Source organism: Ochotona princeps, chromosome 1, assembly GCF_030435755.1.
Source record: "Ochotona princeps isolate mOchPri1 chromosome 1, mOchPri1.hap1, whole genome shotgun sequence".
Lineage (NCBI taxonomy): Eukaryota > Metazoa > Chordata > Mammalia > Lagomorpha > Ochotonidae > Ochotona > Ochotona princeps.
The window spans coordinates 78,827,311-78,851,261 of record NC_080832.1 but is presented as its reverse complement, the minus strand read 5'-3'; the positions used below and the strand labels follow the sequence as shown (position 1 = coordinate 78,851,261).

General features: G+C 34.3%; 1 protein-coding gene across 3 annotated transcripts in view; it reads right to left on the bottom strand.

The window, feature by feature from the left end:
* Positions 1-23,951, bottom strand: part of PHIP (pleckstrin homology domain interacting protein) — a 129,061-nt gene that overhangs the window by 17,814 nt on the left and 87,296 nt on the right. For all 3 annotated transcript variants that reach the window (XM_058661242.1, XM_058661249.1, XM_058661244.1), the window contains 9 exons: positions 23,506-23,625; positions 21,316-21,423; positions 20,721-20,845; positions 20,509-20,591; positions 14,507-14,618; positions 14,280-14,341; positions 11,543-11,698; positions 10,265-10,385; positions 1,146-1,271 (listed from right to left, as the gene is read on the bottom strand). In XM_058661242.1, coding sequence (XP_058517225.1) covers positions 1,146-1,271; positions 10,265-10,385; positions 11,543-11,698; positions 14,280-14,341; positions 14,507-14,618; positions 20,509-20,591; positions 20,721-20,845; positions 21,316-21,423; positions 23,506-23,625 — 1,013 coding nt within the window. The remainder of the gene's footprint in view (positions 1-1,145; positions 1,272-10,264; positions 10,386-11,542; positions 11,699-14,279; positions 14,342-14,506; positions 14,619-20,508; positions 20,592-20,720; positions 20,846-21,315; positions 21,424-23,505; positions 23,626-23,951) is intronic.

Sequence of the window (23,951 nt, the reverse complement as noted above, 5' to 3'; positions counted from 1 at the left end):
TTTCCAATAATAATAATAAAAAAGTATTTAGAAAAAAACAAAAAAAAACACACAAAAGTTTCACTAATCCTCTTTTACAAAAATGAAAGGTGATAACTGAATAAACTTTTAAAATCCAGGTATCTCCTCCTAACAAGAAAAAAACAACTATCCAACGCAAGTAATATTAACACGAAATTAGAGCAGTCTTTTGCACAAAGTGTATGCTTTGTTTTTGTCTTCAAATTAAAAGAACATTCTTTGGGTACAAAAAATACAAAGAATGAATCAGGTGGTAACATGCTTCTGTCTTAAACTATAGTTGTCATGGATCAATAATTAAGGGGCAATTTACTTTGAAGGATAATCTTGCAAGCTCTATTTCTGTTTACAAATTTCATAGGGCAAAACATTGTTAAGATTAAAAGGTTTCAGGGCTAGTGAGGTACAGCAGGTTAAGCCACTGCTTTCAACAGTTACATCCCAGATGTTTCATTTCTATTCCAGCTTCCTGCTGACGGGCCCCAAAGGGCAAAAACATTACCAATTGCTTAGGCCCCTGTCACCTAAGTGAGAGACTTGGATCCTGGCTTCCAGCTTCAGCCTGGCCCAACCCTGGCAACTGCAGCCATTTGGGAAGGGAACCACAGGATGGAAGGTCCATCTTTCCATAACCCCCAGTTAACTATCTCTATAACTTTGACTTTCAAATAAGTAACTCAATCTTAAAAAAAAAAAAAAAAAAAAAAAAAAAAAACAACAAGGTCCTAAATCAGATGGTATACATTTGTTCATCATGTACAAGTAAACCTATAAAAAAAGCCTTATTTTCCTCAACTGGAAATTCCAGATAATAATATTCCATCTACAATATTATTAGTTGGCTTTAAAGAGTTACTATTGGCAATTATCCAACTACTAGTTGTATTCATAAAGGGATCCATGCTTTTTTTTAACTGTAACTTTCATAACCTTATTGCCTCATAAAATAACAAAATGCTTTTTCTTTAGACAAAATATGCTCCTATTTTGAGAGGATCTATGTTAAAGTGAAATGTATATAAATATTTTTTGTATTTCGATACTTGACATTGAAAATTTTTACATTTAAAATAGCACCATAAATTATTAATACCTATATAATCAAGCATGAAAAAATAACTCACTTTATGAAATGCAGAAGAAGATCAGTCACAAATTTAGCAGACTTCACAATGGGGCTTCCAGGTTCATTAAATGTTCGTGTATTATGCTCTATATATCGAACTTCCCACATTAGGGAAGAAATCCGCCTTAAAAAAAAAACAAAATACAAAAGCCTCAACCTCATTATATTTAAAATTTGTATACAATTTAGAACCGAGACATTCTGCCTTTTCAAATTCAGTATTAAATCAACTGCAAAACTCATATTTAAAAATGTCATTTTAAAAAGAGCAAACCCCACTGTGTTTTTGGGGGAAAAAGAGGAAAATATTAACTAAATTTAAAAATTTTAATTATTTTACAACAATCAAATAATGAAATTCAAAAGGTAACTGACAGCCTATTTCTGAGAAATAAAAGCATAAAAACACTGTGACTGTTAGATTATGAAAAAAGTTGATAAAGTAGCAATTATTTTCAGACAAAGAGTTCACTCACAATGTTAAGATAAATTCTAGTGTTTTGGAGCTTTATTTTTCAAGGAAAAGTCAAGTGCAAAGATTACACACATATACCACCTAATATCTGGTCCAACTTGAAACTTCTGTGCATTCCAAACAGATTCATCAGGCTCATTCTACTATTTAAAAACATATCTTCAGTAAACCATAGGGAAAACTGCATAAAATTAAGCTTAAAAGTAATAATAGGAGGAAAAGCTGATAGTAAGGAACAGTTTAACAGGAGATTGAACTAACAAGAAGCATCAGAGGAAAAATTGCACAAAGTCATTCTATTGAGTAGGAGGAAGTAAAAAAGCTCTAAGTAGTTAAATAGTACATGAAGGCATCATTATATAAGACTATAATTCAGGTTTATAAGTCTATTATCAGGTTAGAAAACAAGCCATTTCTAATTTATATGAAGGGTCTATTAAAAGTTTTAGAAAATGTGGGCTTAACGATAAGCTGATTTTGGTGTAAAAATTTTTGAAAACCACACGTACTTTTTAGTAATACGCATTTCCATAAACCTTTTAAAGATTTTTTTTACATAAGTAAAAATGCTCTAGAAATAATTTCCCCCAGGTTGATTATAAAGCTAGGCTAATGCCAAGTTATATACATATATTAAGTTATAATTTTGAAATATACTACACCTTAGCAATTATCATGTTAGGCCATATTACTGTGCCACAGTAATTTATAATAATTGTTGGAGATTCCAACTTTATCTTTGTAGCTGTAGTCCTAACCCAGTGTATAATAACAATTCTTACTCTCATATTCTCCACCATCTAGTTGCTCTACGTCCTTATTTTACGGGAGTAGAAATTTAGATAAGAATTTCTTCTCCATTTTTTTGTTCGCTTCCAGTTCTAACATTTCACTTAGTAATTAAAATGACCTAAAGGAAGTATGCTCTAGGGTGAGACAACTGGCAGGAATGTAACATAGGCAATTTCCAGTTTTTGCCATATATAAATGGAACAACAATTCATAGCAAATATACTGAACAAGATAAGGAAAATTCTCAGAAATTCAAGTCCTATTCCAGTAGTTCTCAAGCAGGAATGTGGCATTGCCCCTCCAGGAGACAACTGGTAATGTTAGGATACATTTTTAGTTGCAACAAATAGGGGCCTGCTAATGTCACATACAAGGGAAGTATACAGAACAGCACCCTGACAAAAACGAACTTTCTAGCCTCTACTATCAGTGGTAATACTATTAAGAAACTTTACATTAGTTGGTAAGAAATAAGTTTTTTTCAATGCTAGATATACAAATGTGATTTAAGTAACAAAAAGGACAAAATGCATACTTTTATATAGAAAAATCAGTACAGAACAGAAATAAAAACTCTAGGTTAAAATGACAAAGGAAAAGACTTCATTAGTAAGAAACTAGTCTCCCCTAAGAGTCTTAAGGCAGTATTCAGTAATATAAAACGGTGTTGGGAAGATGGCAGCTAAAATGTTTGATCATTTCCTTTCAGAGCCCCAGTCTGAATACCTAGTCATGAAACAGGCTGCATTTGTAAGAGATTTAGAAGTCAGGTGAAAGACAACAGTGCCTTGTTTTAGTATAATAATAAAACACATTATAGAAAGCAGGAAGGAAAGAGCTGTCCTTTCCTCTTTCAATGAAACACTGAGTACAGAAGGAGAATAAATGAAATCCATTTATTACACTTGAAATCCAATAGTAGGGCTGCCATGATAAAAACCTACCCTGTCGCCCAACAACTGACTGAAATTTTTGGACTCTCTTCACCAGGTTGGCTAAGACAGAATCTCCACCATGCCTCCCCAACCTCCCGCAAACAGCTAAATAAAACTACAGCCTGGTTCACACCAACTATGGAGTAGGGGAAAATCAGAACTAAGGATTGTGCTGAGTGAGTGGTAGTAAATTTTTAGAAATTCAATTTGCAGGTAACAGCTAGTACTGAAGTAGCAGAAGCATCCACAGGGTCAAAGTAAGTGGACTGCTTATAATTCGTAAGAAAGTTAGATTACAAATGCTGGAAAAAATAACTAATTCTTCAATGTGCAAATGATATTACACAGTATGTCAAAATGCACAGTTGGGACAGGTGTTCTGGACTGTGTCTCACCTGCTCCCTGCTCATGAACTGGAAATGCAGTGGAAAACAGCCTGAATCCATGGGCCGCTGTACCCATGAGGGAGACCCAAACAATCTCCTGGCTCCCAGCTTTGGACCACTTCAGTTTCAGCTATTGTGAGCATTTGGGGATTGAACCAGCAGGTGGAAGATCTCTCTTTCTAAGCAAATCTGCCTTTCAAATTAAAACATTTAAAAAATTTTTTATGTAAAATATTTAAAACCCCCCAGTCAACTATGACCTTACTTAGTAAACAAAACACACACAAAAAAATCCCAACCTTCTCAAATGCAAAACTGTCAAACGCTCAGTGAAGACAGCTGTTTTAAGGAAATCCAATTAACTGAGATAACACAGATGCCATTCTAATACTCTCTAACAGGGAAACGTGACAGAAAGAAGGATATAATTAAAATAAAACAGGAATTCTTAAATCAAAAACTACCCTAAGCAAAATTAAGATATGACAGAAAGTCTCAACAAAGAATCAATGAGCTCAAAGGCTATTTGAAAATATATTGTTTGGGGAGGAAAAAGAAACAAGAATGAAGAAACCTTACTGGAAATTTGGAACAGAATATCACGGCACAAATATCTGAATTACTGTGGTTCAAGAGGGACTTGAGATTGCAAAAGAGGTTAAACAGTATTAAAGGAAAAATAATAAGAAACTTCCCAAACCTACAGAAAGATACAGCTATCCAGATATAGCAAAGATACTTTACGCAAGTTTACATCAAGACATATTTCAATCAAACTGGTAAAGAATAAATACAGAGACAAAATAAATACAAGACAAAAGAAGCAAGCATGCACAATGAGTCCCAAACTGCTTGTCTGCAGATTTCTCAGCAGAAAACTTATGTGCCAAAAAGAACTAGAATGAAACTTTAATAATACTGAAGAAAAACAAAAACAAAACCAAACAACAACAACAAAAAAACTGCCTACCAAGAATACTGTTGGCAGTATTCCTAATATCATTTAGACAGGAGGGAGACATAAACACAGTCGTAAACACACAAGAGTTCAGAGATTTATCATCATTATGGCTGGCTTATGAGAAATGCTGCAGGGAATTTTTCAAATGAAAAAAGTAGAAAACATGCATGCAAAAACAAAGTTAACAGCATGGAGAAAATTCACTGGTGAAAATAGCTACACAAATCCAGGATGCTCAAATACAGTAAACATGGTATGTGAACTATTCACATCTTTGGTATCAAGACTAAAAGCCCAATAATTTAAAATAATGATAAACGTATTAATACCTTAGGAAACAGGTCAATATAAAGATGTAAAAAAGAGAAAATTCAAAATTGGAAGAGTACAAGTGTACAGTCCATTGGTATTACTTTGTTCTTCATTTCTTTAGCTATCTTCTATAATCAATGATAAACTGCCATCACTTTAAACTAGCATGTTATAATCAAAAGATGTTTGCAAGCCTCAACGTAACCACAAAGCAAGAATGCATAACGAATTTGCCAAAAATAATAACATATCAAAACATTCCTAATAGGGAAATTTATCTAATATATCAGGAAATTATGAGTGAAAAAGAAAAGAATCACACTAAAATAAGCAAGTATCAAAAGGGCAGTAGTAAGCTCTTATCTATTAATTGCCTTCAATGTAAATGAGTTAAAATTTCCAATTAAAACAGCTACCAAATGGATTGACAAAACAAAACACAAAGGACAGGAACGTAACCTAGCAATTACAACATCAAAAATGATATCTACATCCCACCAGAGCATTGTGTCAGAGTACCTGGGTTTCTAGATTACATTTTAGCCACTGATTCTAGCCATCTCCTAATGTACATATCAGAGGCATCAGTGAGGACTCAAGTGGTTGCATTTTTTTACTGAGTTGCAGGCATGTGACTCTGCCAGTTCAATTCAGGAAGAGGAAATAACTACTAGAAACAAATATGCATCAATATAGATACTCCAAAATGCACAAAGCAAATGTTAATAGATTCAAAGGAAGAGACAGATTCCAGTATGACAATAAAAGCACCTTACATTCCAGTTTCTGAAATGGGTAGAACATCTAGAAAGAAAAAGTTGTTAAAATATTCCCTAGTTCAACTGGATCTAACAGACACCTACAGCACATTCCACCCAACATCTACAGACTGAACATTCCTCCCAACACATGGTTATTCTCAAGGATAAAACATATATGTCCAACAACAATGTGTCAACAAATTTCAGGAAAAAAAGTAATCATATTATTTAGCTCTTCTGACCACAACGAAAAAACAGCAAAATCAGTAACATGAAAAATTTTAGAAACTACATAAATACATGAATAAAAACAACTCCTGAAAAGATCAAGGAATAGCAAACTAACTTCTCAAAATGAATGGAAAAGAAGATGTAAACATATGGAATCAACAGTAGCACTGAGAGGAAAGTTTTTGGGAATCATTGTTTACATCAAAAAGGCAGAAGGATCTTGAACACTAAGCCCAAACTAATAAATGGAAAGAAATAATAAAACTCAGTATACACATGAAAGGAAGACTAAAAACCCATACCAAAAAAAGAAAAAACTGAAAATAAACAAAATTGACAAACTTACATATATTAAAGACAGAAGATTCAAAAACAGAAAATCTGCAAGAAAGATATTATGACTATCTTAATAGAAAGAGAAAGGGTTGTCAGAGATGATTATGAATAATTTGATCCAACTTGATAACTTAGAAGAAGAAATAGATAGAGTCTGAAGACACATGCCTTACCAGGATCAAATCATGGAGAAATACAATTCCTAAACAGACCAACAATAAGCAGCAAGATTGAATCAATGAAAACAAAGAAAATTTATAGGCCAGATAACTTTACTGCTGAATTCTGTCAAATATTTGAAGAATTAATGTCTATTTTCCCTGAAACTGCTTGCAAAATTGGAAGAGAATTCATCCAAACTCATTTTACAAGACCAGTTTTACACCAATGCCAAAATTCTCAGATGTCCAAGCAAACTGAATCGAACATATTAAAAATGTCACTAATCATGGTCCAGTGAAATTCAACTCAGGGATACAAAGATGGTTTAATATACGCAAACAAACATGATACACCAGAATGACAGACAAAATTATATAGTCATCGCAACAGGAATACAAAAAGCATGTGACAAAATCCAGCAATTCCTTTATGATTGAAACGCTGAATAAATTAGATATGTTCTCCAATATAATAAAGAACATCTGTAACAAGCCAACAGCTAGGTTGAAACTAAATGGAAAAAAGTTGAAACCTTTTTGTCTAGAATTTGGAACAAGGTAAGGACATCCACTTTTACCACTTTTATTCAACATAGTACTGACGCTCTAGCCAGAACAATTAGACAAAACAAAGATATAAAGTGCACATTGAAATGAAGAAACTCAAACTGTCACTGCTTGTAGGTGGCATTTTTACATACAGGAAACTAAAAAGTTGAAAAAAAAAAACTTGAAAAGAGCAAATGAGTCAGCCAAACTACAGGATGCAGTCAATGTGTAAAACTCAGCAATACTGCTGTGCACTCAAATGCATCATTTCATACAGAAATCAAGAAACCTAACCCACTCAACAGCTGTGGATTAATCTATTCAACTAAGTAACATAAATCTACAATGAATATTATCATAGAATGATGAAAGAAACCGAAAAGGACACAAAATGTAAAGACAGCTTGTGTTTATGTACTGGAAGAGTCAACATCATTAGAATCCCTGAACGACCTAAAGTGATTTGCAGATTTATTGTAATCCCCATCAACATACCAATGACAGAGACAATGATAGGCCTAATGGATGTCAGATGGCATTCCATATGACAGTGTCTGCTTAAATCTGTCTCTGCTCCTAATTTTATTCTCCTCTTGAAGTGTACCCTAAGGAAGCACCATGTGACAGCTCAGAATAGGGGCCACACTCAAAGTGGGAAACTTGGGTTGCTTTCTTGGCTCCTCCTCCTGGCTTTGGACTGGCTCAGAATCAGCCATCACAGGTATTTGAATTAACTGAAATAACAAATGGGCTTTCTCGGTCACATGTCTGTCTCTCTCAATTAAATTAAAAATGTGACTTGTTCACAAAACTAAAGAAAACACCTCTAAAATCTATGTGTCACCATAAATGATTCCCAAAAGCCAAAGAAATGCTAGCCAACAGTAACAAAGCCAGAGCCTTTATATTACCAGAATTCAAGATATATTACAAAGCTACAGTACTTAAAACAGCATGGTGCTGGCACAAAAACAGATCCACAAGTCAATGGAACAGAATACAGACCCTAGAATTAAACCCTCAACTGTTCTTTGACAATACTGTAAGAACATATACTGAAAAAAGGACAGTTTTTGAAATAAACAGTGCTGGAGAGTTTAAGGCACTCACATGCAGAAGAATAAAACTAAACATACTGCATCTTACCACATACAAAATAAAATTAAATCAAAATGAGTAACAGCCCAACTGTAGAACATGAAACAGACTTGAAGAAAATGACATGTGTTTCAGAACACTGGAATGAATCACATGTCAAGAGCATAGGAAACCTAGGTGAAAATAAACAAAAGGGACTTCATCAAACTGAAGAGCTTCTTCACAACCAACAGAATGGGAGACAACCTTCAGAACTGGAATAGCTATATATCTAAAAAAAGGTTGCTAATCAGAGCAAGTAAAGAACTCAATAGCCAAAATACAAAATACAGATTTTAAAAATGGGCAGTAGAGTTCAACAAATGTTTTTTAAAAGAACATATGCATGTGTGTAGTTGTATCAACAGGTACATGAAAAAAAATGCAATACAACACTATTGATGAAGGAAATACAAATTAAAATCAAAATGAGATGTCACCTTAATACAAAGAGACTGACTTATCAAAAAGACAAAATGATAAATGTTGGCAAGTATATGTAGAAAATGGAATCCGCACATTACTGGAGAATGAAAATACAGAAATTGTGACAATAAACAGGGAAGTACCTCAAATAACCATAAGAAGAACTATTCTAAGATCCAGCAATAGTGAGTATCCATCCAAAGGAAACAAAATCACAATGGTGGAGAGAAAACTGTACTCCTACATTTACTGCACACTATTCAGAATAGGAAGTGAAAATAACCTGCAAGTCCATCAACTGATGAGAGAATTCATACTATTCTGGCACATATATACAACAGAATACTATTCAGTCTTTAACAGGATAAAATGGTTGTCATTTTCAGTAACATAAATGGAAATGGAGGTTATTGTGATAGTTGAAGTAAGCCTTACACAGAAAGATAAGCACTACAGCATCACTTAAATGTAAAATATAAAAAGATTGATTTCACAGATGTCAAGAGTACAATGATGGCTAATAGAGGCTAGGGAAAGGGGGCAAGGGAAAGGTTAATTTTTAGGTGATAAGTGATAGGTAAGAATAGGAAGTTCTGGTGTTCTGGGTGACTAAAGATAATGTTAGTATACCTCATACTATGATGTATTTTTGTTAAAAAATTGAAAGACAGCACTTTGGATGCTTACCTGTTTGGCCATTACACAGTTTAATTACATATAGCAACATCTCAAAGCATACCATAAATGTGTATAATTTTAGTTGTAAGTTAATTTTAACACAAAAATGTAAAAACTCTTCAACAATATGATCCAGACACCTTCCTGCTGAGGTTGCTGAACACATCAAGGAACTAGGAAGGTGGCATAAAAGCTCTGTACCTCTCCCCTACACTCCCTTATTAATTCTCCCATTTGGCTGTTCCTCAGTCGTAACATTTTATTATGAACCAGTATTAAGTGAGTAAAAGGGGAAAAATGCTAATGGCTTTCCAGCAATAATTATGTAAGAAAAATCAAAACTAAAAATGATTTCATTATGTAAAATCTATATATAGTTTTCAAATTAATTTTTGAACATTTAAGGTAATAATAATCTATAAAAACTATGAATGTGTTACTAAAACTTTGTTAGATTCAATTAGTTGAAATTATACCTAGTTTTCACTGCAATTCTATTTCTTAGTAAGCTACACCTATGAAAAATTGCCTGCATTTTTCTAATTTCATTTTTCATAATTAATCATTAAATACAAGTAAAATAAAATTTTTATGGTAAGCAACATACATGAACAAACAAGCACTTTAGTATTATCTTGGAGAATTTAAATATTCTGGTTTCCTTTATAAAACGTAATATGAAGACAAGGAGCATCAAATCATATCAGTATCTAGAAAGAAAAATTATCTAGGAATTCTTTCCCAAATGTGATCCATGATTAACAGTAGAGGCAGTAACTGGGATCTTGTTAGAAATGCAGAATATAAGCACTATTTCAAATCTAGTTGATCAGCTTCCAAATTTTCTGAAATTCCCACGTGATTCATGGTTGTATTAGTAAATCTCTAACGTTGAGAAACACTGCTATAGATCAATAAATGGGTGAAAGGATCATCATAGCTTTACTGTGGTAGTAGCTACATCAAATGGTTCTAACCTGTAAAACCTGTTTTCCAGTCTTTGTTTAATTGTACTTAGATCCGTTGGATATGCCACTACAGTGCAATACATGGGATAGGCTTGCAGATCCACAGGGGCCACAAATGCTGAAGCAATATCTAAAATAAATAAATAAGTTTTAAAATGTATATTTGCTTAAAGTTACTAAAGAATTCTGCCTGAATTAGGACTAAAGTCCTAATCCAGATAACCAGCAGTCTTCCACTATTGTTCAGCTGACAGAGTAAGCTTCAATTTGATTGCATCTACATTAGCATTATAACATTCTAGGGATATTTTTATTCATAGACCCATTAGTACAAAATGACAAATGATATATAATAATGACCTATTAAGAACATACATAAATATTTTCATTACTGACAGCTAGCCATCCCTTAATATACATATGATCATGTTTTTGACAAAGCCATTTTATCATTTACATTGGAATATAATTTACTCAATTGCAACCACTGATTTCATCAAACTAATCAAATTCTCTAACATTTGCAACATTATTCTGTGAAAATATTAGGAAAACAAATAGAAAACCAGATGTATTTCAGTCAATACTACATACTTAATCACACACAGAAAACTGGCAGAGCTTTAAAAAGCCAGAACAGTTAAGATTACTATTTTTTGTGTGCTCATTTACATATAAAATTGTTTGATTTTAATAATTCCACAATTATTTAAAGCAATATTTAGATGGCTATTTTTTTATGAAATGCTGCCATTTTATAAAAGGCTTATAATTTGAATATCTTTAAATTTGAGTTTTTAGTTCTTTTTACTCATGTCTATTTCTTCCCAGACTCTTGGAGGCTGGTTTCGTAGAGACAAAGTGAAATGCTATAAACCCATTGGTGTAGACATATCATTAGGCAACAGTTCAGATAACCTACTAGTTTACGCATCCTGTTCTACCCCCAAAAGTTGACATAGCAACCCAAACAAGAAAAATGCAGTTTTCAACTCTTCTCTAACTCATGTCAATGGCAGCTTGAACATCAAAGACTTTGAAAATGGACTATGAAGGATTCGGGTCTTTAGACATTAAAAACTGAAAATCAAACAGCTAAAAGGCCCTCATGAAATTCAGCTGGAATAACACCACAGCAACCGTTCTAGATACTTAAGTCTTATGAAAAATCTCATTCATCAAGATTCCAATGAGAAATGTTGAAAAAATTTAAGATAATGTGAAAAAATTGCTTCGATGCTGCTTTTTACAAGCTTTTCCTATACTGATGTTACTATTAATATTTACCTAGTGTCATCAACTGGCTTATTCCTGCCACAATCCTTTCACATTCTTCATCCCTGGGATTGGTACCCCATTCTCCATCAAGGGGTTTATAGATTAATGATCTGCACTCAACATCAGTTAAAGGAACACTGGTACCTAGTTCTTCAGGAAATACAGCTGAAATGCAGAGACAGAAAAAGCGGATCAGTGAAAAAATATGTGGGTTATTAATATTTAGGTAACCTTTAGAAAATAAAAGTGATTACTATCTTAATCTTATAAAAATTTGGTAAACATTTTTTTTCCCATAAAGGATGGGTTGCTTCAAGGGTCAATAAAATTTTCAAAATGGTGTTAGGTTTACAAATAATCACTTATTTACAATAATCTATATATCTGAAAACTATTTGCTCACAGGTGAAGCAAAATCAACTCCACAAAATGAAGCACATTTCTAAGCTTCTTGAATCATAATTTAATTGCATCTTTATTTTGGTAAAACACAAGGTGAAATTGAACTAAAGAAGGCATTTTACAGGAATATTTTAATTAAAACCTCATATTTTTTTTAATGTAAGACAAGACAGAACAATACATACTGACAGCTAATTCTTACACTTTTTACACTTAAGTGATGAAGGTACATTTTCCTGCTTACTGAATCTTTTAACATTTTAGTTAAGAGATCCTTAGAGGGTGGTGGCAACATAAAATCTGCAAATGTGCTGGTACTTTTTCCTTTAAGCTAGATTTCATCAGAGAAACACTGGAAAACATGCTGCCATTTGTATGCAATCAGAATTCTTTCTTCTTGCAAACTGTAATTGAAATTTATGGGTATGGAGGTATATGCAGAAAATAAGACAACAACAACAACAACAACAAAAGCCCTTACACACATACACATGAAAGATACTTCAAACATTCATGGCAAACTGAATCAGAAGTTCTATTGGTTATAAAACTGTTTTTACTTTATAAAACAAACATATGAAGGACTGTCGAAAGGTTTGTAGAAAATGTGTAATATGAAATAACTATGCATAGATTTTAAAAAACTTTTTGTATCAGGTAAAAATAAACTTTTTTTCCTAAAGGCAGATAGATATTTAGCAAAAGACTAAGAGAAAGGAAGATTTTCTCACATGCTGGTCCACTTTCCAAATGCTCAGAGCAACAAGGGCTAGGTAGGCCAACCCAAAGTGAAAAGCCACTGGGAACTCAATCTGGACCTCCCTTGTAGCTGGCAGAGTCCCAAATACTTGAGTTATCACCAGCTGCTTCCAAGGATAACATGGCAGGAACTTGGAACTGGGAATACAGCTTGAACCCTGACAGTCTAATATGGGATGGGGTAAATTCCGACCCTTATTTCGTATTTTTAAAAAGCTCTAAATTATCAGTGACATGAAAAATATATTCAGTATTGGATCTTCAGAGTGGTAAGTTTTGCAAAAAACTAAAGCTCTGAAAAAGATTATCAGCATGATCATTTTCTCATTTCTTAGCCAGGTTGGGGTTATTTCCTAATAGTTATCTTTCCTTGGACGTTTTAAGGATTAACTAGAATAATGCTATTTATAAGTTACTATTACCACTATGTTACAAATCAAATGTTTTTAAAAGTTCTCTATTTTTTTCACAATTTATTTGAAAAGATGGAGATTGCTAGTTCACCCCCAAAATGCCTTTCACAGCCAGGGTCAGGAAGTCAGGAGCTGGGGACTCAAAGCAGGCATTCCACATGCAAGCAGGGACCCAGTGACTTGAGCCATGGTTGACAGTCTCCAGAATCTACATTAGTAGGAATCTGGAATCAGGAGCCAGAGTGAGGAAAGGGCACAGGTAGACTGATACGGGATGCACGGATTTAAACACTAAGCTATACACTCGCCCCTAAAGATCTTTATTTGATGGTAAAAGCAGTGTGTTGTTTGTTTGTATTTGTGTGTTAACAAAAGAAAAAAAAAAACAAAAAAGTTCTCCCAATCGTATACTCTATAAATCATGATTAGCAGTCTGAAATGTATCTTTTTAAGGCATATTCAGTATATGTTTAGTTTTTTAAAAATTGAAATGGAATTGGTAATGGATCATAATATGTAATCTTCAAGACTTCAGCTGCGTATCTAAATACAACAATGATGTTAAAGTCTAGTCTAGCACAAACTCTTGTCAGGTCACATGCAAGATGATGGCTATTCTTATTCATTGCAGGCACCATTTCATTGGTATCAAGTATGTATTATGCTCCATAATAAGCATCTTACATACAAAATGTTTTTCAATCCTTAGAGGCTGAATTATAAGTTTCTGGGGGTCTGAGACTTCATGGAATTTGTCAAAATCATGTAAAATATGGATCTTTGTCAATCTAACTCAAAAGCCTGATCTTTCCTTTCCATTACGTTAACCTCTAATGTCTAACCATTCTCTTGAAATTACAAAAATTTCTTAACTCCCTCGATGCTCACATTTTGGGAATGAATAATAATGAACAAAACACTTCTACAGTCTGCTGTTAGATCTTCCATTTTAGGCTATAAACTCCAAGCAGGAAAGGATTAGGCTTATTTCGCTCACTGCAGAACTTTTCAAAATCTGTGGAGTCAATCGTAGGTATTCAATCAATATTTCTGAATATTTTAAAATTGATCCACAAAAAACCCTTTGCAGCAGCAAATTAGGAAATCAGATTTCTCATGCAAAAAATCAGATTAGCTATAAAATCTAACAAAAAAATCTAACACGCACTTACCATTATTTGGTATCAACTCCATATCCCAAGGACTCATCTTTTCTGTATCTCCATTGTCCCAGCTTTAAGGGAAGGAACATTCTTACGTTAAGTCTTGAAAGTAATTACTATAAAATTGTATTAAAATAATTTCAGTGTTTAAAACAAGCATCTTTATCCCTCTCATTAATAGGTGAAGAAAGATTCAAAGCATGTTGGATTTAACTAGAATACAAGTTTTTCCTTACCAAACATTGTAACACTGAAATAAACTATCTGGATACTCAGGTTGAAGAGGTTCCTGGCTTTCAATTGTTCCAAACCACCATGCATCATCTATTACTGACCTGAAACGGTCACCTGGAAAAGAACAGAAATTATGTCATTATTTTGCAACATGCTGCTCTAATTGTTACTGTTGTTTTTCCCCAAAGTATATCTTAAAGACACTTAAGCTGCCTATATTTCACAATACAAAGTGACCTACCCATTTTAAACACAAGCAAAACCAGCCCTGTTGAAGGGGAAAAAGCATTTAATATGCATAACTGAAGTGTGAGTTAGTTTCCAATTCCATTTCTTACATACTACTTTTGTTTTAACAATTTTACCTAAAAAAATTGATTCTGAATTCATCATTAGGTCTGTATCTAAACTTTTTACTTATATAGTTTAGATAATTTCTTCTCATTAATTTCTTTTCTTCATGTTATATTTTAAAAGATTTATTTATTTTTACTGGAAAGTCAGATATACAGAGAGAGAGGAGACACAGAGGAAGATCTTCCATGCACTGATTCACTCCCTAAGTGGCCGCAAGGGCTGGAACCGAGCCGATCCAAAGCCAGGAGCCCGGAACCTTCTCTGCATCTGTCATGTGGGTACAGGGTCCCAAGGCTTTGGGCCGTACTTGACTGCTTTCCCCAGCCACAAGCAGGGAGCTGGATGGGAAGTGGGGTTGCCAGAATTAGAACCTGCGCCCATATAGGATCCCGGTGTGTGCAAGGTGAGAACTTCAGACACTAGGCTGCTGAGCTGGGCCCTCATTGATTTCTTAAATGTGCAGGCAAGTTTCCCCAGTTAACAATCAAGATCCCAGCATAAGCATACCACAAAAATTAAAAAATCTCAACTTGCTTTCTTTTATCTCAATCATCCTATGTTATAATATATACTTTCATTTCCCTTGTCTGTTTAAAAACAAACAAAAGCAATTTATCTTTGTAAGAGAGCTCCTTTGTGTCTGCTTATCCAACTCCATCCAGCTGTGATATTATTTAAACTGCTTCTTCCAAAGACACAGATAAACTACAAATGTGTCATAAGAAATCTTTGTAGCCACTCTCCTTTTCTCCTTTTTAAAAATTTATTTATTTATTTATTTATTTATTTATTTATTTATTTATTTATTTTTGTATAATTCTTTACCCTTTCTTGTATCACAGTAGTTGCGAATTTTCTTCTGGCTACCACAGGTTAGAGTTTGAAAAACTTGAGTTCAACTAATGTGTCTGTGTGATTTTGAATACCCAAGGAGTTTTCAACTTCATCGTTTTCATCAAAAAGTAGTAATAATAATAAGAAATGGTGAAACCTATGTCATGGTGGCTACTGAGCAGATCTTTTACTAAGGCATTCTTTACATTTTTAAACATAGTTATGAAAAAACAATACATGCCATTAAACCTGGATCATTTTTTCCTAAACTCTATGACTTCATTTTTCTTACAGAAAGAATTTAAGTTTATGAAGACATGACTCAAAATTTAGAAAAATTGAAAATCGTAAAAATAAGAAAACTGGTAGCAGAAATATATTAATAGAAAACAACTGCCTGCTTTTATAAAGAAATTAAAACATTTTCAGTGTGGGGAATCTTTCTTACAGCTGCCCTCCTAATTGCTGTGGCAGGTTTCAGACTTAATCTTGCTTTGCTCAAAACAAGACAAACCATTTGTAGTGGATATATATGTATACTTGCTCTGATCCAGCTCACAGGAAGGTGGCCCAGGCACAGAGCACCTGCCACGCATGTGGATCTGGATTGGATGTCCATGCCCCTGACTTCAACCATTTGGGGAGTCAATTAGCACAGAGAAGATATTTCTGGTTTCCAGCCCCCCTCTGTTCTTTCACTCTGCCTTTCAAATAAATACATAAATTCTTTTTTAAAACAAAACAAATGAACTGTTACTAGACATTGAAACTTCAATTGCTCCTCGGATGCAAACTGGCGACACTATGCTTAATGAAAAGCTATTGTATAAGAAACAGCATTCTTGATCCCATCTTAACTTTGCAAAAACATGAGGAAGAATAACAGAAACCTATTTCTAATGGCTTTACAAAAATTGATATTACATTAAGGAAGAACTGGGTCATGTGTATGCAACCACAACCAACAATATGTGCACAAAAACAATAAATTTAAACGAAGACTATGGTCCAGCCCTTAGAGTAAAATTAAAACACTTCAAAGGACAGATTAAAGTAAATATTACTAATGTAACTTTAAATGACAGCATAGACTTTATTTGTATAATTTTGCTGCTATATGTGCCACAATCTATTAATTTATAATATTCCACATTATCAACAAACCGAACTAATAAAAAGCGAACTCTTCAATTTAATTTCCAAAGTCAAATCTGGTAATTTTCAAGTTTCTTTTCTTTTCTTTTCTTTTTTTTTTTCGGTTTTCCCTAAAGACTCTTAAAGAGAACAACATCTTCCATATTGCTTATTTTTAAGACTTGAAAAGTAGCTACTATAAAGAATCTCCTGATGGTACCTAAGAATTTCCTCTTGGTGATTCACTTTCTGGTATTTTCTCCTGAGAGAATTTTACATTTTTTTTTTCTTCCTTTAAACTGCCAAAGACAAAAGAAAGCTTTGCTGGATATGTTTTCCTAGGCTGACAATTTTTTCCTTTTAGAATCTGGAATATGCCACTCCATTCTCTTCTTGCCTATAGTTTCCTGTGAGAGATCTCTTGTGAGCTTAATTGGCATTCCTTTATATGTCAATTGATTTTTTTCACGTGCACATTTAAGGATTTTTTCCTTAGGTTCAATTGCAGAGAGCTTGAAGATCATGTGTCTTGGTGAAGATCAGTTTTGATCAAGCCTGTTGGGAGTTCTGTGCCCCTCCTGGATCTTGTTTCCCAATTCTTTTTCTAGATTAGGGAAATTTTCCTTTATTATTTCATTAAATACATTTGCAAACTAAGTTTCTCTTTTTGTACTGTCTGGGACTCCCAGAACTCTTATATTTGGCCTCTTCATAGTGTCTTTCAATTCTTGAATACTTTTTTTGGCCTGATCCAGCTCTGCTTCCAGCTTTTTGTTTGCTTCCCCCGATGACAGGAAATATCTTCCAATTCTGAGATTCTTTCTTCTGCTTGCTTCATTCTATTTTGGAGACTCTCCACTGTACTTTTAATTTGCTCTACTGTGTTCTTAATTTCTGATATACAAGCCTTGATTTGCTTTGTTGCTTCCTTAAATTCTTTGACCTCTTGCATGAGCTTCTCATTATTAATCAGAATCTTTAAAATGAGTCTTATGGATTCTGTGTCCCCATGTCTTTAATGTCTTCCTCAGTTAACTCTGAGGTTGGCATAGGGTTTTGCTCCTTTGCAGGGGAGTTTTCAGTAATAGTAATTGGGCTTTTGTGTCTTCTTTTGCTCTTGGTCATTGTATTTCTGGTTAGCAGATTCTTCTGCTTGGGGCAGGTTTCTAAGCTCTGTCACCCACAGGTCTACAATGCGATTTTACTTACTGCAGTTGGTACACAACTCTTTGCTTGCAGCCACTTGTGCCGCTCCCTGCAGCGAGTTCCAGGTCTGGGTTCTTATGTTAGATTTCCACCGTGGTCTCCACAGCCCCAGCTCCTGGCTCACCACTCTCCACCTCCTGTGATACCGTGCTGAGGCTGCACTGTTGTCTCTGCAACCTTTGTCCCACTTCCGGTTGGAGCAGGTCCCAGGATTAGAGAGACACCAGGTGTCCTATATAGTTAGGTTGTTGGTGGCACTGATCTTGCCAGAACCTGTTGGACGTTAGGTCTGGGTGCCACACATACCTATTTTGACCCATACGAGGCCACAGTTGGTATTATTTTCCTGCGGGACCTCAGTGAGTTCTCGTGAGCTCAGCACATGGGCAGTTCACTGCTGTCCCATGCAGTCCTAAAGCTATTGCCACAGTGTACAAAATGGTGCCTGACGTACCACCACTATAGTTCTTGATGTGCTGGCTGTCAGGTCTGAGGGCTACCCATACCTGTCTTGGTTGGAACCTGTAGAATGCCACGTCTCTGCAGAACACGTTGCTGAGTCACAAATGAGTTCACTCCCAGCTCAGCACATGCTCAGTCCTTTCCCTTGCCCTTTTCCCCTTACGCAAAATGGTTCCCAATTCAGCTCTAGGGGGCTGACTGGGCTATAAAATCCACCCTGTTCTCACACTGCCCATTTGGGATCTGCTGCTCTGTCTCTGCTCCTGGTCAAATCAAACAGACCAGGAGGATGGAGAGTTCTTTGGGCTCACCTCCCAAGCTCCCAGTGAAAGTCCCCTCCCACCTGGTTGCTGGTGGAGTTCTGGCTGCTGGTGGAGTTCAGATCACCCCGTAGCTGACTGCCACTGGAGTATCAGTCACTGAAATACCACACCGTTGTGTCCACTGCTTTCCTGTGTCTGTCAGTCTCCAGGTACCCCTCTGCTATTATTCTGTCCTTTCCTGTTTCATGGAATATGTCCTCTCTGCTTCATCCTGATTAAATGTTTTTCCGTCCGTTTGAACGTGTCCTTACCCTATTCCGCATTTGCCTCTTCCAAACCTGCCCTACAAATGATACTTCAAGATGTTCTCTTGACAGAGAAGAGGAATAGCACCTACCAAAACCAAAGGCAAATGGGAAGGACATCCCAGTAAAATGACAACAGAAGACTAAACCAATGAATAACACATTCCTAAAATGACAGGACCAAAGTACCATCCATCCATATTAACCCTGAATGTAAATGGCTTAAGCTCAATGAAACGCCATAGATTAGTAGACTGGATTAAAAAACAAACCCCATCTATTTATTGTCTAGAAGAGACACACTTCACGAACAAAACTCAGCAGAAACTATATCACATGGGTTTTGATGTTTTCTGTTAGTTTCATCTCTTCAAAACACTTTCTTCTGATTAAATCATTCAATGACTAGTAGTAGATCATAGGGTAGCAGCATTTTCTGCAAGAAGGTTCTTGATTTTCATTTCTTCAGCTACACGTTAGTCATTTAGTAGCATGTTATTTAACTTCATAGTGTTGTTAATTTCTTTTTTCTTCCTGATGTTGATTTTGCTTTGCAGTTTTTCATTTAAGGGGATGTACAGTAGCTGTGAAATGGAGACTAACATCCAGATGTGAGGATACAATGTAGTATGCATTTGTACTTCCAGACAAAGATGGACTTATAATGAAACTGTTCACTATGTCTTGACAATAGGATGCTGGACTCTCTGCCATTGTCCATGCCCACAATGATGGACATATGACTGTATGAAGAACTATATTTTAGTAATGATATAGAGGAACTAGGTGGGGGGAAGGGAATTGGGGAGGGGCTAAGGGAAATCCCAGGAGCCTATGGAATTGTATCATAAAATGATAATAATAATAATAAAATGTAAAAAAAAAATAAACTGCCAATATTTTCTAATGGCACCAGAATTGCAACATGTACATCCAACAAATTCCAAGATTATAAACAATAGTTCAATTTGAATATATCTATTTACAACCAAATAAATTTGTGTTACGTATTTGAAAACATTTATTAGAATTTAAAATTTTTTTGAGATTTGTAATGCTAATTTCAAAGATTATAATATGGGTAATCGATCCCCAAAAGATTCAGTTTAACTTTATTCCCAGTCTAAATTTTAACACATTTTCTTACGTCTTCTTTTGGGCTTCACACTTGAATCTTGTGATTAGTTTTTTGGATAAAAATGTAATTAAACATGTAGAACATAAGTATTCAGGCACTAGCAGAGAGAAATGTCTGGGATTCTCCTATTAACCTATATTTTCATTCCTGAACAACACTTAAAAATATCTGATAGAGAGCTTATTACCTTCACATTATATTCCTAGGAAAAAAAAGATTTATCTGGTTACCTTGCTCTAAATTATGATCATTTACTAGAAAAAAAGACGTAGCAAACACCCATCAATTTTAAATACAGTACTCACCTATATTCCACCTTCTATATTTTGCATCATCAAATTGTTGTCTCAAGACCAAGAAATCTATAACATCAGGCATATCATGGTATCTAATTATAAACAGAAATAAACTATTAGATCACATACCTAAAAATATATAAAAGATATTCAAACTTGTCTATATTTCACAGAAAAATATACAATTCTAGGAATCAACTGCCTATTTAAACAGTTCTTACTTCATGGTAAATGATCCGCCAGTCAGTTTACCAGTATCAGGATCTAGAAAAGCAAGTTTAAGGCAGCAAAGGGTAGGTAATCCTACTTCGTATTTTATGCCAACTATTTTCATCAGTTCTTGTTCCTAAGAAAAGAAGCAGAAAATGATTGTGACACAAAATATATTGCTAGTTATAGACAAGCAACAATTCATGACTTTAATTTCAATCTGGGGATTATTCTGTATGCTATTCTATAAAAATGCATTGAGTCACGTACAAAAATGGAGGAAACACTACAGAAATCAGTTTTCAGATAGTCATTAAGACTGATAATTTTAACTAATGCTGAGAATTCTACAAGTACTCAAGAAATTTATCTGCGACAGTACTATCAGTATAATAAAATTATGTATTAAATCTATACTGTAGCATATAAATTCAATCGTGTATCTTTAGAAATTAAACACCTTCCACTCATTAGGACTGCTTCAATTAAACAAGGTATCTTCATAATAAACTGTTTTTAACAGAATAAATAATAACACTTAAAATACATTTTCTCCATAAATTATAATCCTTTTTGGGCCACCAAAGAGAAAAATAAATGCCATACCCGTAGTTCCATTTTATGCCATGGTTGTTTTTTGGGATTGATACTATAAATTTTATTTTTCCGGGCCATTTCAACATATGCCTCATGTCCTTGCCGGAAATAATAAACCTAGAATGTAAATAAAGTGATCATCTGAAAACTTGTATCTAAGTTTTTTAACCACAAATGCAAGCAAAGTATCAGCTAAAATTAGAGAAAAATATAATGTCCTTTTGAGTTCATAGAAATTTGAATATTGAGTTTTTTCTGACTCTATTCCTTAAGTTGTCCAAATGTCTAGTGTATAGTATCTATATAGTGTCACTTTGGTTATTCACATAGAAGTTAAGCCAAGTGGGGCCAGTGGCACAGCAAGCTAATCCTCCACCTGTGGCACCGGTTTTTATCTTGGCTGCTTCACTTCAATCCTGCTCGCTGCTTGGGAAAGCAGTGGAAGATGGCCTGAGTCCTTGAGATGTTGTGCCCATGTACAAGACACGGATGAAGCTCCTGATCCCAGCTTCAGATCAGCTCAACTCTGGCCACTGTGGCCACGTGGGGAGTGACCCAGAGAATGGAAGACCTTTCTATCTGTCTCCTCTTTCTCTAAAATCTATCTTTAAAATAAAAATAAACTAAAAAAAAAAACTTAAGATGTGTTATTTTTTAGATTCACTGTTCTTGGACTCAAAATGTCTATTTTGAATTAAGTTCAAAATTATAACTAGGGGAAATAAGGTTACTGTTATCTGAATTTTGCTGTTTATCTTTTTAGCAAGTGGCTTATACATATGCAGACAACTAAAATGAGAAATGTTTTTTCACATTTATTTTACATTACTTTATACAAAGATTTTAATGAAGACAGCATAACATCTTATTTATCTGAGTGGCCAGTACTATGTTTGGATAAAGTCACCACGTGCAGTGCTGACATCCCATACTGATCTCACTTCCTTCTTATGAACCTAGGAAAGTGGTGGAAGACAGCCTCAGTGCTTGAATTCTTGCACTCACGTGGGAGATCTGGAAAGAGCTGCATAACTGGCTTTGGACCAGCCAACCTCCGGCCACAGCGGGCATTTGGGGAGTGAACCAGAGGATGTAAGTTCTCTTTTGCTCACCCTCTCTCAAAACTGCCTTTCATACAAATAAATCTTAAAAGGAAAAAAAATAAGACACTAAGAATATTACTTTTCTCACTAGTAAAAATCAGATTTTGTTAAAACATCATTAAAATCTTAGTAACTTTTTGATATGGTCATTTTCCAACATACTTTCATTCTATTAATCATCACTTAAGTAGTTTGGATCTTCAAATGAGGAAATAATGAATAAGGACATACATGCTCAAGTACCAGTAACTAAAAATATAATTTAAACTTTTTGGAAGGAAATCGTTCAAATGTATTACAAACTTTCTGGTCATTTTGACAATATATTAAATATAATTGAGTCTCTTCCTAAACAGGGTCTGTAAGGATCTATCATTATACCTTAATACCATTTTTGAGGCAAATAGATCACTAAATAAATTATTTCAGACTATTCTCTTGAGATACTTTTGCATTAAATATTTGTACCCTGCCCCCCAACACTCGTCCCCTACTTTCCATCCCTGTTTTAATGCCAATTTCCAGTTTATGCTTACAACAGCAACTCTGGCTAAAACAGCCTCTATTTTACTGCTGAATTTTTTTTATTATCATTTTTTAGATACCTAATAACATTACCACTTAAACTGTGTATGAGACATGAAATGTGAGAGATTTTCATCTATATGTGTACATTTTCATTCTAAATCCAGGACATTTTTAAAACTTACGTCAATCTAATCTTCTTCAAAGTGAAATAAAACCAAATATCCTAAAATTAGAACTTTTATAAAGTTCTGAATCTTAACATGTTATACATTTAAATTCTAAACTGAATAATTTATTTTGATTCAGAAAGGCTAAAACCATTAAAATACATATACCAATCTGTAGTATCAGCAAAATTTCTTTTATGATGTACAGATTTATCTCTGCAATATTCAGAATACTCTCAAAAATCATCATTACATCTTTCCCAACTGCACTATTTCCAGAGCTACATCTACTACTTGTCTGAAACTGGGTTTTTTTTTTTGAGTTCTGTTTCAAGATATATAAAAATGTTTAACACTACTAATTGGAAACATAAACCAGTGATTTGAAAGTTTAAGTGTACCTCATCACCCATTTGAGGCACAAATGGACATCTTCTGGGAAGAGTATCTGTAATCCATGTTGAAGGTAACCATTCTTCCAATGTTAAGCCATTCTCAGTTAGTTCTCCTACAGCCAATCTCTAAGAAAGTTGAGAAGATTGTAAATATAAACGTACACCACAGATGGTTAAACAAAAGGTAGAGGACGTCTGTATAACACACAATCTTTAAACATTACAAGTCAATTTGGAAAAAAAACAGCAGAATTTTTCAATCTCTCCAAATTACTGTATAAAAAGAGAACTAGACAGCAAAATCAAAACTTATAGGGCAACTTTTGCAAACCTTTAGGTAGAAAAGCTCTACTGTTTAAAACACCAGCATTTTTACAAGTATTCCACATTGCAAACCAGCATTTGCCTTAATTTTTATAAACAAAAAATCCAAATATCTTTACTACTCTACT